General features: G+C 37.0%; 1 protein-coding gene across 2 annotated transcripts in view; it reads left to right on the top strand.

Annotated features, from left to right (window-relative positions):
- Positions 1–243: 243 nt before the first annotated feature.
- Positions 244–15,253, top strand: part of LOC103480613 (uncharacterized) — an 18,839-nt gene continuing 3,829 nt past the window's right edge. Inside the window, exons 1-22 of one of the 2 annotated variants that reach the window (XM_081599806.1) lie at positions 244–387; positions 1,345–2,762; positions 3,843–3,904; positions 4,155–4,193; positions 4,294–4,551; positions 5,119–5,267; positions 5,345–5,547; positions 6,163–6,245; positions 7,183–7,730; positions 8,539–8,649; positions 8,737–8,771; positions 9,048–9,200; positions 9,761–9,889; positions 10,220–10,258; positions 10,347–10,472; positions 10,601–10,727; positions 11,757–11,927; positions 12,012–12,046; positions 12,683–12,847; positions 12,933–13,067; positions 14,034–14,072; positions 14,156–14,296. In XM_081599806.1, the coding sequence (XP_081455932.1) occupies positions 1,584–2,762; positions 3,843–3,904; positions 4,155–4,193; positions 4,294–4,551; positions 5,119–5,267; positions 5,345–5,547; positions 6,163–6,245; positions 7,183–7,730; positions 8,539–8,649; positions 8,737–8,771; positions 9,048–9,200; positions 9,761–9,889; positions 10,220–10,258; positions 10,347–10,472; positions 10,601–10,727; positions 11,757–11,927; positions 12,012–12,046; positions 12,683–12,847; positions 12,933–13,067; positions 14,034–14,072; positions 14,156–14,296 (3,927 nt within the window). In that variant the 5' untranslated portion in view covers positions 244–387; positions 1,345–1,583. Of the gene's footprint in view, positions 388–1,344; positions 2,763–3,842; positions 3,905–4,154; positions 4,194–4,293; positions 4,552–5,118; positions 5,268–5,344; positions 5,548–6,162; positions 6,246–7,182; positions 7,731–8,535; positions 8,650–8,736; positions 8,772–9,047; positions 9,201–9,760; positions 9,890–10,219; positions 10,259–10,346; positions 10,473–10,600; positions 10,728–11,756; positions 11,928–12,011; positions 12,047–12,682; positions 12,848–12,932; positions 13,068–14,033; positions 14,073–14,155; positions 14,297–15,253 lie in introns of both variants that reach the window. The other variant, XM_081599805.1, reaches the window with a different exon arrangement.

The following is a 15,253-nucleotide window of genomic DNA, read 5'->3' as shown; positions in this document are numbered from 1 at the left end:
GTGTGAAGCCTACTTTTCTATTATACGTTTTACTTTAGCTATTTTGTTTGTTTTGTCTCTAATGATGGTAGAGGATGCTAGGATGCTGCTGCTGCCCATGATATATTTAGACTTTTTCCTTGAGATAAAATACTAATCCACACAATTTTTGTCTTCTCTCTTATTTGAATATATATATATATATATATATATATATATATAAGGTACAAACATCTTAATTGCAAACAGGCTCTTATTTTGAAATTCAGCATCTGAACCGGATATGGCTAATGGAGTCGCCATATTTAAACTGGCTCACCTGCAAACAGTTGATAATGTATGTAAAAAAAAAAAGTGGCAAACGGTGGTTAATTTTGTATAAATAAGCTTAAAGAAAACCAACTAAAGGTATGTAGCAGTTCACTGTGAAAAATAAACGTGTACTAAAACAGTTTAGATTAAAATGCCGTCGCCATTTGCTTAGTTGTTAGCTTTTGTCTCGTTAGCCTAATGGCTAACCAACGGTTTTTACCCCCGCGCTAACGTTAGTGTAATTAAAATGCTGTTTTATGTTTTCTGTGTCCCAGTAGGCTCACACGTCTAACTTTAACATTATTAATCCACCTTAATTAAGAATATAGGCATAGCTTCATGATTTTTGTGTAAATGACACATCTCAATAACATAATTTAGTTACCATTGGTTGTTTTGTTTTGGTTACCATTGTGGTCGTCAAGTTAACGTGTAGTTGTGAATTTTTCTTTTTAATCTGCACATTTCACATACACATATGCCACTCTTTTAATTAGAATATAATCAAAAAGCTAGCAAGCTAATTTATTTGGGCAACTCTAAAAGCAAACTGGTAATTTTATAGATTACTTGCACACAAAACAAGTGTTTCCAAACATGGAGCGCCTGATTGTATGGTAATTAAATGATTTACCTAACACTGCAGAAATAAATGGTTTCTTTTTCTGTAAACGTCATGCAATCAGTGATAATGTGCCAGTAACAAATTGTATAACCTGGTGAATAGTTCTTATGATGAAATGTGGTTAAACCAACAAAACTCTTTAACATCATTCAGTTTCATAATTGAAGTAGCTTCTTATAACTCTTACATCTGTTCATTTACAAGCAATAACTGTCTATTTGAAGAATTATAAAAAAATAAAGTTAAATGAAATGGTTATGACTTATTTAAATTTAGCATTTTCTGGTTATATTTCCTATATATACTTTTAACTTTTTGTGCGTCACTTCACTACTAGTACATAAAGGACATTTTAGATAGTTTGTTGCATATTCTGACATCCTGAGGAACAGAAACTTCCATTTAACGTCTTTTTTTTACCCTTTTAGCGCCGTGGCTGCTGGAGTATTTTCTGCAAGGAAGGTTTGGTCATTTGTTTCCTGTTGTATCTGGTAGCTTTGCATCGATGCAAACAGACTGTGCTGTGGACAGCAAGGCTGTCAGTTTATCACCAAAGATTGTAACAACGCCAAGCTATGACACAATAACGTTTTAATTTCTACTTCTCCAACCATCAGCCTTCACTCCTTTCCTGATATTTAAAATATCCACATTGGGACGCACAGATATGAAATATCAAGTAGTAGAAACACTTGCTTCTAAAACATCAGAAAAGATGCTTTCTTCTTCAAATTGCTCTTCTTCTCAAGGACATTCAGCCCTTGATATGGATGAATCTGGTTCTTCCACATTGAATTCATCACATTTTACAGATGAAACTACAAGTGCAAGTGATATTAGAGTCGACATCGGCAGGAAACAAGACAACAATGACAAAGCTGGGACAGAGCAACCCTACACTTACCCCGATAACCCAGAGAATATTGTAGAACTGGCCACCAAAATCCTCCAACGGTTTGGGCTTGATAAAGAAGATTTGGAAAATCTCCTCTCCTACCCTGAAGACCTGATCACTGTAACAAATCTGCCTGCCATTTTGAGGCATATCTACATTATGAAGGTAAAGAAAACAAGTGATAGTTCAAACTTTCCACGTGTCACAAGCACAACTGGATTTGACCGTTTTAGTTGTTCAGAAGGTGAACAGATTCACAGTGTCTATCAAAATGTTGTATTTGATGGCTTTTTGGAAGAAACCAGGAGCTCAGCAGAGGTAAAAAACTGGGGTTCACATGATCAGAAAAGCTCTTCCACTTGTTCTAGCTCAGTCAGGACCTTTGTGGACCATCCACTGAATAATTTGAATAACCTGCAGACCCAACCAAGACAGAGTTTACAATCCATTCCCTCCGTTTTTCCTCTGGTGACGCAAGAAACTGATAGTAGTTCTGCCAACTCTGAAGGATCTGAACCAAAGTCCAACTGGAGTTCAACACCTGAATTGAGACAAATTGATGAAATGAAGCAATTTGTTTCAGTACCTGGAGACAGAGAACCTGGCCAAGCCATTAATGACAGCATGTTCAAAAATGACAGTATAATTCACAGAAAAGTTATAAATGTTGTTGAAATAAAAAAGAATCAAAAATCAAACCAGGAGTACCAGAAAACCCGAAGTTACTCTGATTTAAATCCGGTTCCTCCTCCATCCATGAGGCCAACGTGTCCGCCTGAGGCAGCTTCTGCCCAGTGGCTGCTGCCGCCCCCAGGCAGGGCGTACCTACCTGAGCCGACTGGTTTTAACGGTCTGCCTCCAAAAGCCATGATGGAGGATTACACTGCCGCCACACCGAGGGCGTTTCCACACACCTGTTCTCTCTGCAGCATAGTGTGCGTTAATATTAAGGTGAGTCTGGGACGTTTCTTCTGATCCCTCCATTAGCAATTAAAAGCTTAAGTTAAAACCTTTTCAATTGTAGAATTCACTTTTACTTTAGCTTTTACTTTTCAAATATTGAAATAGTCATCGATTTAGTAATTTATTAATTAACTGGAGTAAACGGTCAAAAAAGAGAATTTGTTGTAAAACAGTATTCAGAGCAACTAATTCAGCTTAAACTACAAAATGGATTCAATTTGCATTTAAGATAAAAACACCTTTCTATGTCAGTGTTTTTGCTTTGACATCGAAATGTAAACGGCATTTTGTTTATATTCATCCAGTTTAAATTCACTAAACTGTTTATTTTCTTAATAAAAAAATATTGAATTATTTATTGTATTTCTAACGTTGAATGTTAAATGAAAATCTGAAGAATGTCAATTTATCAGAATAATTGATTAATACTTAAACACTTATTAGTTGCAGCCCTAACTGTAGCATAAGAAGATTTTTTTTGCTAAAATAGTATAAATAAGAGCCATATTTCATGTAGAAATTTTAAAGTTTAATGTTTTGTAGAAACTTATAACAAAAGTTTCACACAAATTTAAAGGAAAAATAGTTGGGTTCATTTAACAATTTCTTGTTAAAGAAAACTAACTATGAATATTATTCTGTCATTTATCATCATAAAAATTTATTCTAGTGAAAATAAATTCCAGTTAATGCACCCCAAAACTGCCAAATTAAAAAAATTAATTCTTAGCATTTTCTCCAGCTTTGGTTTCATAAAGACATCAATTAATATCAAATTCAAAACTGTAATTAAATGCAGTTGCTATGTAGAATTTAATGACATGAATCACACTTTTTAGTGTCATTGGTGTCTTGAAGAATTATTTAGATACAACAGGTATGTTGGCTTATGTCCGTTTGTTGACATAAAACTTAAATATGTTGAAAATTAAATGAAAAAACCCCAGAATAAATTGGTTAAATGTTCAAAATGAGCACCCTTTATGAAGAAACGATGCTCCTGGCTGCACTGAGTAAAATATTTTTTTTTGTTGAGTTTCTTGTAACGTTTGCTGCTCTTCCTGCCAGGACTGGGTCACCCACCAGAACATCAGCTCTCATATCAAGGCCTGCATTCTCCTCCGCAAAACGTCAGTGTCCTTTTTTTAAAAGCTCAATTTAACATTTGTTCTTTGTGATTTATGGATGTTTATCTTTTTGTGGAGTTATTAGGAATTTTCTAAGAGATTTTTGTTTTTGCTACAGTAGAAACTCCTAATATAACATTCTTTTTTCTTTTCTTGTTTTAACGTTTTGCCCTACCTAGAGAAAAAACAAATTCTGACTTTATTGAATTGAATCTGTTAAAAAATTGGTAATTTTTTATTTTTTTTTCTACAGATACCCGAATTGGGATTGTACAGCACCACTGTTTGAGAGGCAAGTCAAATAAAAATCCTTAGACTCAATTTTAAAAAGTATCTTTTTAGGTTATTTTCTACCAGTTAAATTCTGTTTTTATTTTCTTTTATTTTTGTAGTTTTCCTGATAAAGACGCCTCCACCTCTGCTCAGACATCCCAGCGTTACGATCACAAAGTCGGGTCCAAGAGCCAGGCCAAGTCCAGGTCCAGGTCCAGATCCAGATCCAGGTCCAGATCCAGATCCATCAGTCCATACAGACTGGAGAATAAATGTTACAGAATCAGGAGCAGCTCCCGCTCCCCAGGTCCTCATTTTCACAATGCTTTGATGGATAGAAGCAAACCAGAGGAGCAGGAGGATCCAAACACTCACAGGTTGGTGAGATACGAGAAAAACGGAGCAAAATTCTCATCGGTAAATCTGGAAAACCTTTAGCGGCTTATGACTTATTATGCTTCCTTGAAGACATTAGAATACTTCTATGGTCTATACATGTTCATTAATTTTTTTTTGCGCAAAATAGTTCTTGGGTAATGAGATTTCAGTCTGGTCACTTCTGTTTTAGGGCCTCTGTCACTTTAAATCCAAATAAGTTGCTGCTGGCCACGAGTTCTGTTTGGGTTGCTAGGTGACGAGTCTGGGCCTGGCATGGGTTGCTAGGAAACGGGGCAGTGCCTGCTGATTTGTTGCATTCCAGAAGTTTTTGAGGCTGCTCATTTTCCAGACACCAAAAGACAAACTTATTGCTGAAAAGTGCTGCAGTTTTTAGAAGCAGTAGAAAACCAAACGGAAGCACAAAATGTGAACTTTGTAGAATAGATCCTTCCTTCATGTCAGAGAAACTGCTGATAATTTACAGTTTTTAAAGTTTTCAACCTGATTTTGGTTTCCTGCTGATCTCGCTCACCGCCTTCAACCTGGCGTTACTGTTCGGATTTGAGGATCCCTCAGAGGCGATCTCCATCCGGGAGGAGCGAGAAGAAGAAGTCTTCATTCAACCAGAAACGCAAGAAATCGACAAGGTCATCCAGTACACAGCAGAGGTCGAGCAGAGTACAGCAGCTGACCAAAAACGTCATGAGATCATCAGGTTGGAGTAGCAGAACAGCTTCTGTCTGTATTATGAAAAGAGACGAGCCTCTGAAACAAACGTTTTCTCTCCTGCAGCTGTCCAGTCGCTTACGGAGATACCAAAACTTAAAACTGTGGTCAGAACTCTGGTTCCCATCATCTTGGCTGAACTCAGGAACCTGAAATCATCTTCTTCATCCTCTTCTTCTCATTCAGCCAAAAGGAAATTGGATTCAAATTTTTCCAAAGTGAAATCTGACCTTTGGAACAGTGAAGCTGGTTCTTCCAGAAAGCCTCAGGTTGGTGATGAGATGCTTTTTAAACTCTATTTGTTTTAGTCTTGTCTGCAGTTTTCTGAATATGACAAAACTTCTAGAGATAGAAAAATGATGTAGTAATTACGTTTTTTACTGTTTGTACTGATTTATCTTTATTTTACACATAATATGGACAATAATGTTTACTACTTCTGATTTCGTAAAAAGATTTGACAACCGAAAAACCAAGTGGAGAGAAATTCTTACTTCATTTGTTAATTTTAAGCAATTTATTTTTAGAAACTAAGGCTCTGCACGTTTTCACAGCTACATGATAGGAATATTTTTTTTAGGTTTTGTGTACTTAAATTGTTTTGCTCTAATTTAAATTTTTGCTCTAAATTATCAAAAAAGTTATGTAATCGTCAAAAACATTCTGCTATAAATCCAATATCTCCAACTTTTATTAAATAACTGATTATAATCTGGGCTAATAAATATAAATAAAAGTAAAGGTAATGTTGCGTATTTTAGCAAACTTGTTTTCAAAGCCCAGGCATGTTTTTCATAACCTGATCATTTTTGTTTAAGCTGTCGAACATCAGTTTTGCTCTTTTTACTCTTAAATGTCTTTAATCTGTGTGTTTTAAAAACCAGGTTGACGCACCAAAAGTGAAAAGGATGAAGAGCCTCGATATTGAAGGAACATCAGTCACTGTGGTTAAACAAAAAGCGAAGCAGTTTGTATTTAACTATATTCACACCTACATCTTTACAGTTTTTTTCCCCCATTAAAGTAAAATAGAAATATCGTGTGCTGCCTGATATTGAGGTATATCAGCAGCAAAGTACCGTATTTTCCGCACTATAAGGCGCACCTTCAATGAATGGCCTATTTTAAAACTTTTTTCATGTATAAGGTGCATAGAATAGACGTTTCAGTTTAGGTTGCCAATTTGTTCCGTACTCTATTAATTCACATCCACATTTGTAGAGAAGTGGTCCATGAGTACTTCATATAGTAGGCTGCCTCAGTCGTTGTTTCACTCACAGTGTTGGTGTTGTGATATTGTGCCCAACTGCTTTCTGGGTAACACAGACCAACCGACACGCTGCCGCTGTAGACTGTTTCTCTTCCCCCCCACATTTAAAGAAATGTGGGGGGGAAGATTTTGATTCTAGGTGATGATTTTAAAAATATACAAAATGTGAGCAAATATTTGTGCAAGAAAAAAGCAAAATACTATTTACAAGAATTGTAAAAATGGTCCAAATAACAGCAGAACTATAAACAGAAGGTTTTTAAAATTGCTTTTATTTAAAAAAAAAAAAAAAAAAAAAAAGTGAACGGAGGAGCCTGAAAAGTTGCTAAATATAATGACTTCAGTGAATCCTCACGGGTTGGCCACGCCCCTCAGTCTTTTGGCTCCGCCCACTTTTGGGGAATTAAAAAAAAAAATTCTGGGGTGGACTTTTGCTTCCACATGTTTAATTTGTAACTGCTTGTTTAGCAAAAGTAGATTAGCCCTAAATGTTTAAATATGACTCAGAGCAACAAGCAATTATAAGCAGGCATTACTGCAATCAAGGAAAGTTTCTCTTACATTAGACAACTTTAAAATGGACACATTCAACCATGAAAGCTTTTCTACCTTGAGCTCATTTTTTTGTCTTCAGATTATCTGTGAAACCAAAAGTCTGCAAGAGACGACCAACCAAACCTGCGTCCAGCACTGATCCGGCTCTGCATTCAACTAGAAATAATGCGTCTTTACCAAGAAGAAGAGCAAGATTGACGACAAGACGCGCCTCAAAATCAAAAGCTTTGGTTTCCAAAGCAAGAATGATCCGAAACTGGCTGTTTGTCAGATCTCCAAAAGTAGGAGCTGTTAAATTTAAGGTGAAAAAACAAGTTTCAAAGCTTCCAGGATCTACAAAGTTGATGTTTACAAAGAAGAAAGTGGCTGGTAGTGACTCCAAAAAAACACAAAAAGAGCTTAAAGAATCTCCAAAGGGACTGGAAGAGAAGACACCAGAACCAGCTGATCTGCCTCAGACTGAACTAGATCTCCTCAAAGGTCCAATGTCTTCAGTTGGTTCATCATCACAGAGTCGGAGTAAAACTCACACTTCCTCCTCATGTCAGGGGGCTGACGCTTTGGAAACAGGAACTTCACCTGATTTCAAGAAATGGCAGAAAAAAAAGAGAAAAACAAAGAAAAAAGGTAAATTTAACAGCATAAACTGACCAAAGGACACCTGATGGTATTTTTCCTTTCTGGTATGTGAATCACAGTGGTTTTTTTCTGTGAATTTGTTGGTTTTAGCTCATCATGGGGTCAGCTAATAAAGACACATCATGGTTTATTTGCCATCTTCATAAAGTATCGTTTTTTTCTTTATTGTAGTACAGTTTTATTTTTATAGCGCTATCATGTCGTCTCAAAGTTTACAGGAAAAAAAGTCTTCAATATCTTCTTGCATCCATTTTTATTTGATCTGTTATCAGACGATGCAGTTAAGTTCAGTTTATTACTCAAAGTAGTTTAAAATGTTTTCTGCTGATTGAATTGAGTCATTAAGTTGAAGGATTCACAACAAACACGTAGCGTCGGCAGACAGTCGTTTGCGTGACTCGTAAACGTTAATCCCTCAAACTGAGCGTGCATGGAGCGACAGTGGAGAGGAAAAACTCCCCTTTAACAAGAAGAGATGTGGCTTAAACACAAAATCTTTTTTCCCCAATGCCAAATTTCATTTCTGATTTTAAAAGATGTCCCTCAAAACAAAAATTACAAACAGAAAATATATTTTAAAACTGGTTTTTATTTCAAGAAATCCCTCTTGAGAGTTGACGTGAACCGTATCTCCTGAATTCAAAGTCAAAATAAATACAATTTGTAAAATACGTTTGTGGTAGTCTCTTAACATCAAGTGCATTGGAGAAAAACAAATTGTAATTTTTCTAAAAATTAACTCTTGAACATCAGAACATTTGATTAATCTGTAAATTCAATGCATATCCTGCAGCAGCATCTCAAAGTGATCCGTGTGGAGGAACTCCAGCTACCACAACGAGTCCTGCAGCTGCCGTCCCGACCTTCACAGAGAACCTGGTGAAATGTCTGAGTGAAAAACAAATCGGTAAAAAAATCAATAAAATAAAAGCTAGAAAATGTGCAGATTAATCTTTACTGACCTGTAAACCTTTGTTTTGACTCTCTTCTCCAGATTGTTTAAGCAGGAAAACCATTTTGTCTCCAAAGGTGAGTTTTTATTTAACGGTTATGAGTTAAACATTTGCTTTAAACTGACCCAAACTATAAATCTTTAGTTTAAATTGCAACCTTGATGCACTATTTAATTTGTCTCTGGATCGTTGATGCAAATATAACCTAATTTTTTGTCATGTTTCTGTAATTTACCATGATTACATCTAAATCATCTCCCAACCTTTTGGCTCCACATGAAGCCTAATCTGCAGTTGAACAGGAAAATATAAAATCTGTGTTAACATCTCGCCAATAATCTGTTTTTCTCAGCTGGTTTTACTCGATGCGAGGGTGCTGCTCCTAACAAACCTGCCCAGGTATTTCGACGGCTGCTACAGAGAGGATGAAGTTGCTGATCTGCTGCGCCCGTTTGGCTTCATCTTAAAGAGGAGCAACATCTACGTTATTCCTGAAAAGTGCATGGTGGGTAGCAGATTCCTCAGAGATTTACCTTCTTCTCTTCTTAACGAAGACATCACTGGAGGCAAAAACCTGAAAATCCCTCCCAGTAAGGCCTGAGAAACTTTGTCCACTGGTGCAGTTTTCATTCGTTTTGTGCATTTCCTGAACCAGAACGGAGGAAAATGAATAAAAACATGAAGAAAAGCAGCCGAGAATTCTGGGAAAACTTCCAGGAAAGTCGCAAAAAGCGAATATTTGTATATTTATATATGCAATGAGGAACAGGAAGTCAGCAAAAATGTGGTCTGAGATCTGGTGCTGGTGGATACCTAACAAACCAACACTCGTAGGAGGGATTTAAAAGCGCTTTGTATATGCAAATGTACATTTGTTACAAAGAAAAAGAATATAAATTAAGGTTTATCCTGATTCAACAAGTTATTTTTAAAATGTTTCCATCTTTGTGACAAGAACTTCTGTAATTTTGGTTGAAAAATGTCTTCACTTCTGCCATATTGGTTCATTTAAAATGTGTGAAAGCTTTAATTATTACATTGACTCCTTAATGTTTTTGTTTTTAGGCGTTTGCCCTGATGCCGTCTGTGAAAACTGTCCAGGACATCGTGGTTTATTCCGACCAGAACCACATCGTTTTCAAAGGATCTAAACTATCAGTCGGAGTTGTTCACAACATGGTTTCCATGACGCCAGTAAGAATATTTACGTTTTATGTCCTTACACGTCAAAATATGGGAATTCACAAATTTATTCTGTATAAAAGCAAAAGAATATTTAATTTTGTCTCTGAAAACCCAACAAATATAATTTGAAGCAAAACAAACAGGCAGTAAAAATTTTAAGATTAAAAAATTAAGTAAAGTCTAAATAGTTACTATTTATTTTTTAACAAATTAAGATAAAATTTACTAAGATTTTCCTCAAGATCAGTGAGTTTAAATTCTTTATAGAAATTAAAAGTGTTTTTAGAATCTTAGTGAATCTGAAGAAAAACATTAACTCTGTTTCTGTGTTTGCTTCAGTTTGGCTTTTATTCATTTCTGATCAAAAGGACCCATTCTGTACGTATCGCATTATCTCTAACTTTGATACAGATTTTAATTTCAGAATAAGTGATTGCAGAATAAAATAACACGTCTGTGTCAACAGACACTGACTGACGATGGAGGAAGTTTGATCTTCATCCACAACGTGTCCCAGAGCGAAGCCGGCGCTCTGAGGGAGAAACTGATAAAAATCGGCTGTGTGAGACGATACCTGCCTCTTCTCAACAAGGTTTTGACCTGCAGCGTCTCTCTCTCTCTCTCTCTCTCTCTCTCTCTCTCTCTCTCTGTCTCTGTCTCTCTCTTACTCTCTGTGTGTGTGTGTAGAAAGGAGTTGAATTATTCCTTTGTGTGTTCCAGGTGTTTGTTGAATTTAAAAACAGACGAGAGGCGGACATATTGGGAGTGTGGTACAGCCTGCTGAAGCGCTCTCCAGCTCATCAAGTCTTCAGGATGAAAATACCTCAAAGCAAAACTCTTTCTCCACGTCAGTTTCTATTTTCTATTTCTATTCTATTTTAGGATATAAATGTTGAAATGTTGCCGCCCTAAAAGCAACAGCCTTTTGTGGAGCCAAGAATGGAGGGACTGGGATTAGGATTGGGACGGTTTGAGCGGGATGATCTGTTGAGAAATCGATATCCCCCGCCTGAGCTACCATGGCTGTCTGAAGAAATGCGCCAAAACCAGCCAATCAGAGCCAAGAGGAGTGTCTTAGCGCTGTCAATCATCCTCATGTACTCAAAGCTTAATGTGCTAATGGCGGAGAAACGACAAGAAAACCGTTTATCTACCATCATCAGAGGTGATGCTAACTAGCCTTAGCATTCACAACAGAATATGTTATATGTTATAAGAAATCCCTCTGATTGGTTGTTTTTAGTTTAACTGGGAGAAGGCAGAGGAGCTCAATTATTAATTTTTTTCCCATAATTATCTGTCTCATACCGAACTGTCACAACTTGGTGACAGTTTGTAAAAAAATATTTTTCATGAAAGTTGCGTTCTGCAGCTTTAAGACCTTAAAATGTTTAAAAAATGTAAAATTTTGCCTTGGCAACACTATTTAATCTCAACATATTCTAAGCATTTTTTCCCTCGCTGGACTTTTCTGTCTTGCCAAGTTGCACTAAAGCATCTTTATTGTGTTTTGTGACTTGAGGCTGCTGCTGCTAACTCACTGCTAGCATACCCTTTGCTAGCTAACTAGCTTTTTTGCATCAATCATGAGTAAGTGCAGATTAATCGCCACTTGCCTGGGAAAAGCTTTTACTTTTTTGAGGTTTTAGTCTTAAATTCCACTCTTAAAAAGCCTTAAATTTGAGTTTCTCCAGAAATGTTCCCTGATTTCAAAACTTTGGCTTATAATTCCAATCTCCACTCGACATTCAGGTCAACATCAAATTCCCGAGACATTTTACTACGCTTTAGCAGACGCCTTTCAACGTGTCATGGACAGTCTTGAGAATCTACATAAACATAATCACAGCACTGACCTTCATTTTTATTTGTGCAGCTCCAAGAGTGCCAAACAGAGCTTTGCCAGACGGCAGCGAAGCCGTCAATGACGCCGTCATCCCAACTATAAAACGTGGCGTTCCTCAGGGCAGCACTCCTCCGTTCTGGATCACCATGACAACCAACCCTTTAGTGTTTCCCACCTTCTGTCCCTGGTTCAACATCCCAGGTAAAAAAATGAAAGGAAACGGAAACCATTTGGAGGCTTGATGTAGCTCACAGTAAGTGACTGTGTTAAATTTCTGTCTCGTAGATTATCTGACAGTCGGTCCGATGAACGGTTTTAAGGTAACTTCTTTTTTTCTGACCAACTTTGATCAAGAAGGAAAATAATTGTTTGTGAAGTGAAGTCTATAATTATAGAGGAATACAAAACCTTACCAAACATTTATCTCGTTTCTAGTGCAAATATCTTGGTACACTTAAAATAAGACAAAACTAATTTATAAGTAGCTTTTCAGCTAGATACAGGAGCTTGTCTTAAGTCAATAATTCCTCAATATTGATGAAAAATAACTAGTTCCACTGGAAGATTATTTCACATTTAAGTTGGAAAAAATGTCTTGTTATAAGTGGAATAATCTGCCGATGGAACTAGTACTTTTTCAGCAATTATTGACTTAAAACAAGATACTATATCTTGCTGAAAAAACTACTTATAAGTTAGTTTTGTCTTATTTTAAGTGTACTAAGATATTTGCTCTAGAAACTTGGTAAGAGTTTGTTTTTGCAGTGTTCAGATATAAAACTTGATTTTTCCATGCAGCAGAAATGTGGTCTGAGATGTAGTGCTGGTGGATACCTAGCAAACCAACACTCTAAGGAGTGATTTAAAAGTGCTTTGTTTATGTAAATATGCATTTATTAAATCCCTCAGAGTATGTTAGGCGTTTATTTTTCTGTATGTGCCTTTTCAACCTGTAGAAAACCATCAGCCAGGCCTCAAAGTTCTCCACTGTCATGCTGACGGGTTTGCCTGAGCGAAACTACACCCACCAGGACGTCGCTAAGCTGGTGTGGAAACATTTCCCCAAAAAGAATCTGCAGACTCTGTTCTACAACGTGGTGGTTCTGCCGCTGCAGAGGAGGGTAAAAACATCACATTATAGTTATTTATTAGATGATTAAGTCTCCCTGCGTCCTAACTTTTCAGTTTTCTCCCTCTCTGCTTCAGGCCTTTGTGTTTTTCAGCAGGTGGGACGACTGCAGTGATTTTCTCATGAATCACATCGATAATCCAGTTTGTGTTAAAGGCTCCCTGCTCAGTGTTCACCTGGTGTTGGAGGACATGCAGCCCGGATTAAGAGAGGTGCGAGTTTGTCCCGAACACTGAGGGAAACGATCAGCGTTACAATAGTTCTGAGTTTTTCATTACAGTTTTTCTCTCTCTGTGACTTTTTGTCTAATTCAGTTGGTTTTTAGAGCAAGTTTTCTAGTTTTCTTTAGTTCTTATTGGTTAAATAATTTTTAGGAGGAGCAATGCAGGTTGATACATTTGACTGGCACCTGTTGCAATAAGCGGTAAATACTTTCATTTCAGGATAAATTAAGACAAACTAAATAATTTCCATCTGCATGATTTGTTGTTTTTCCTCTTTTGTGTCTTTTTCTACCAAAAACTGTGTAACGAAAATCTCCAGCCTGATGTTTTGGTTTCAACTTGCTCTTTTCTAAGGACAGTTTTGTTTGTATAGACGTCATAATTCATTTAGTTTATTTCGAATATTTAAAATGTCTTCCAGTTCCAGTGTTGTATCACTTAAAAATGGTCTAAAAACGACAATATTATCGTTTATATTACCAATTTATTGTCCGGCAAAATTTATCAGGACAGGCCTAAATATTTCAAAAAAAATATTTTAACTTGTATTTTATAATAAAGATTGAAAAACAGATTCAATTATCCGATTTAAAAAGAAATATATTGGTTAAAAAATATATAAATTTTTGCTTTTCTTCTCATATTCTCCTCAAGTTTTCTGAGGCGCCCCCTGGTGGCCCCAGTTTAAAAACACTGGTTGAAATCCTTCTGCCTTCTCACAATACTTTATAAACGTAACATTTGTAACGCAGATATAGAACAAAGGTAACTCTTAGAATATTAATGAAGCTGAAAAATCAAACCACAGCAAAGGGAGTAATAAAAAAATACACAGAATTTTTAAAAATCTGCAGTAAAATGAGTTTGCATGTATTTCTGTTTCTCCTGCTTCTACTGATCCCCGTTCATGAAACATAACAACCACTAATGGTTCCATCCATGCTTCGTCTGCAGGTGTCGATGTACCGATCTGTGATGAAGTGGAGCAACGCTGTGAGTCGTTCTGAACCGATCTGAGAGGAACCGGCAGCAGCAGCAGCAGCAGCTTCTGAACCTGCAGCTCTCTGTCTCTGCAGCACGTTTCCCGGCTCCAGCGTCTGGCGCAGCGGCTGCTCTGCGTGGAGATCTCTGAACTGACAACTCGCCTTGTCATGACGGTCATGAAAGAAGTGGCGACCGTTGCTGCTTTCGTCAACTTCCTGCCGCTCGCTAACAGGGTAACGACCCAAACGCCCGCACCGGTCCCATTCAGGGCAACTCGTGTCTGTCTGCTGTAATGTTTGGCTCCACTAATAGGATTAACATAAACATTTAAAGGATGTTTGATTTGTTTGCAGAGACAGAAATTAAGAAACTAGATTGTTTTTATTTTGGTTTTTATCTGGTCTGTGGAGGCAGGACAGATTATTTGTGCAGAATATTTCAGGAACAAGGCAAATCCATGTGCTTTATATGATAAAAATAAACATATTACATCACAGTGATATAACGAAGCAAAAACGGACTAAAATAATAAAAATGCAACTCTAATCAGATGGGTTTTAGTCTGAATTTAGCAGAACCAGAAGACCTGAGAGATCTTGAAGGTTGCTATAACGACAGCAGATATTTAAGGTATTGTGATGCTAAACTGTTCAGTGATTTATAAACTAACAGTATTTTAAAGTCTATTCTCTGAGCTACAGGGAGCCGGTGAAGATCGGTAGAACTGGGTGATGTGCTCTAACTTCCTGGTTTTAGTCAGAACTCCAGCAGCAGCATCTGGATCTGATTGATGTTTTTAGGCCGACCCGAGAAGAAACTGTTGCAGTGATCAGTGCAACTAAAGATAAACACAAAGATGAGTTTCTCTAGATCTCATGTAATCCTGGAGATGTTCTTCAGGTGATAGAAGGCCGAGTTTGTAACTGTCTTTATGTGGCTCTGAAGGTTTAGGAGCTGTGCATTGACTCTAAATCGTTCCTCTTTAGGTCCAAAGATAATAACTTCAGTTTTGGCATTGATTGATTTCTTCCGTTAGCGCTTGAATGGGTTCAGAGATACCTGATGACATTGTAATGTAGAACAGTGCATCGTCTGCATAGTTGTAAAAGCTAATCTTGTTTGTAATGTGAGCCAGTGGGAGCAAGTAGATATTAAATAAGAGGGACCCAGGATTGAACCTCCACATGTGA

Source organism: Poecilia reticulata, chromosome 18 (genome assembly GCF_904066995.2).
Source record: "Poecilia reticulata chromosome 18, P_reticulata-male-v2, whole genome shotgun sequence".
Taxonomy (NCBI): Eukaryota; Metazoa; Chordata; class Actinopteri; order Cyprinodontiformes; family Poeciliidae; genus Poecilia; species Poecilia reticulata.
The sequence above is the reverse complement of the archived record's forward strand: the minus strand, read 5'-3'. Positions and strand labels throughout refer to the sequence as shown.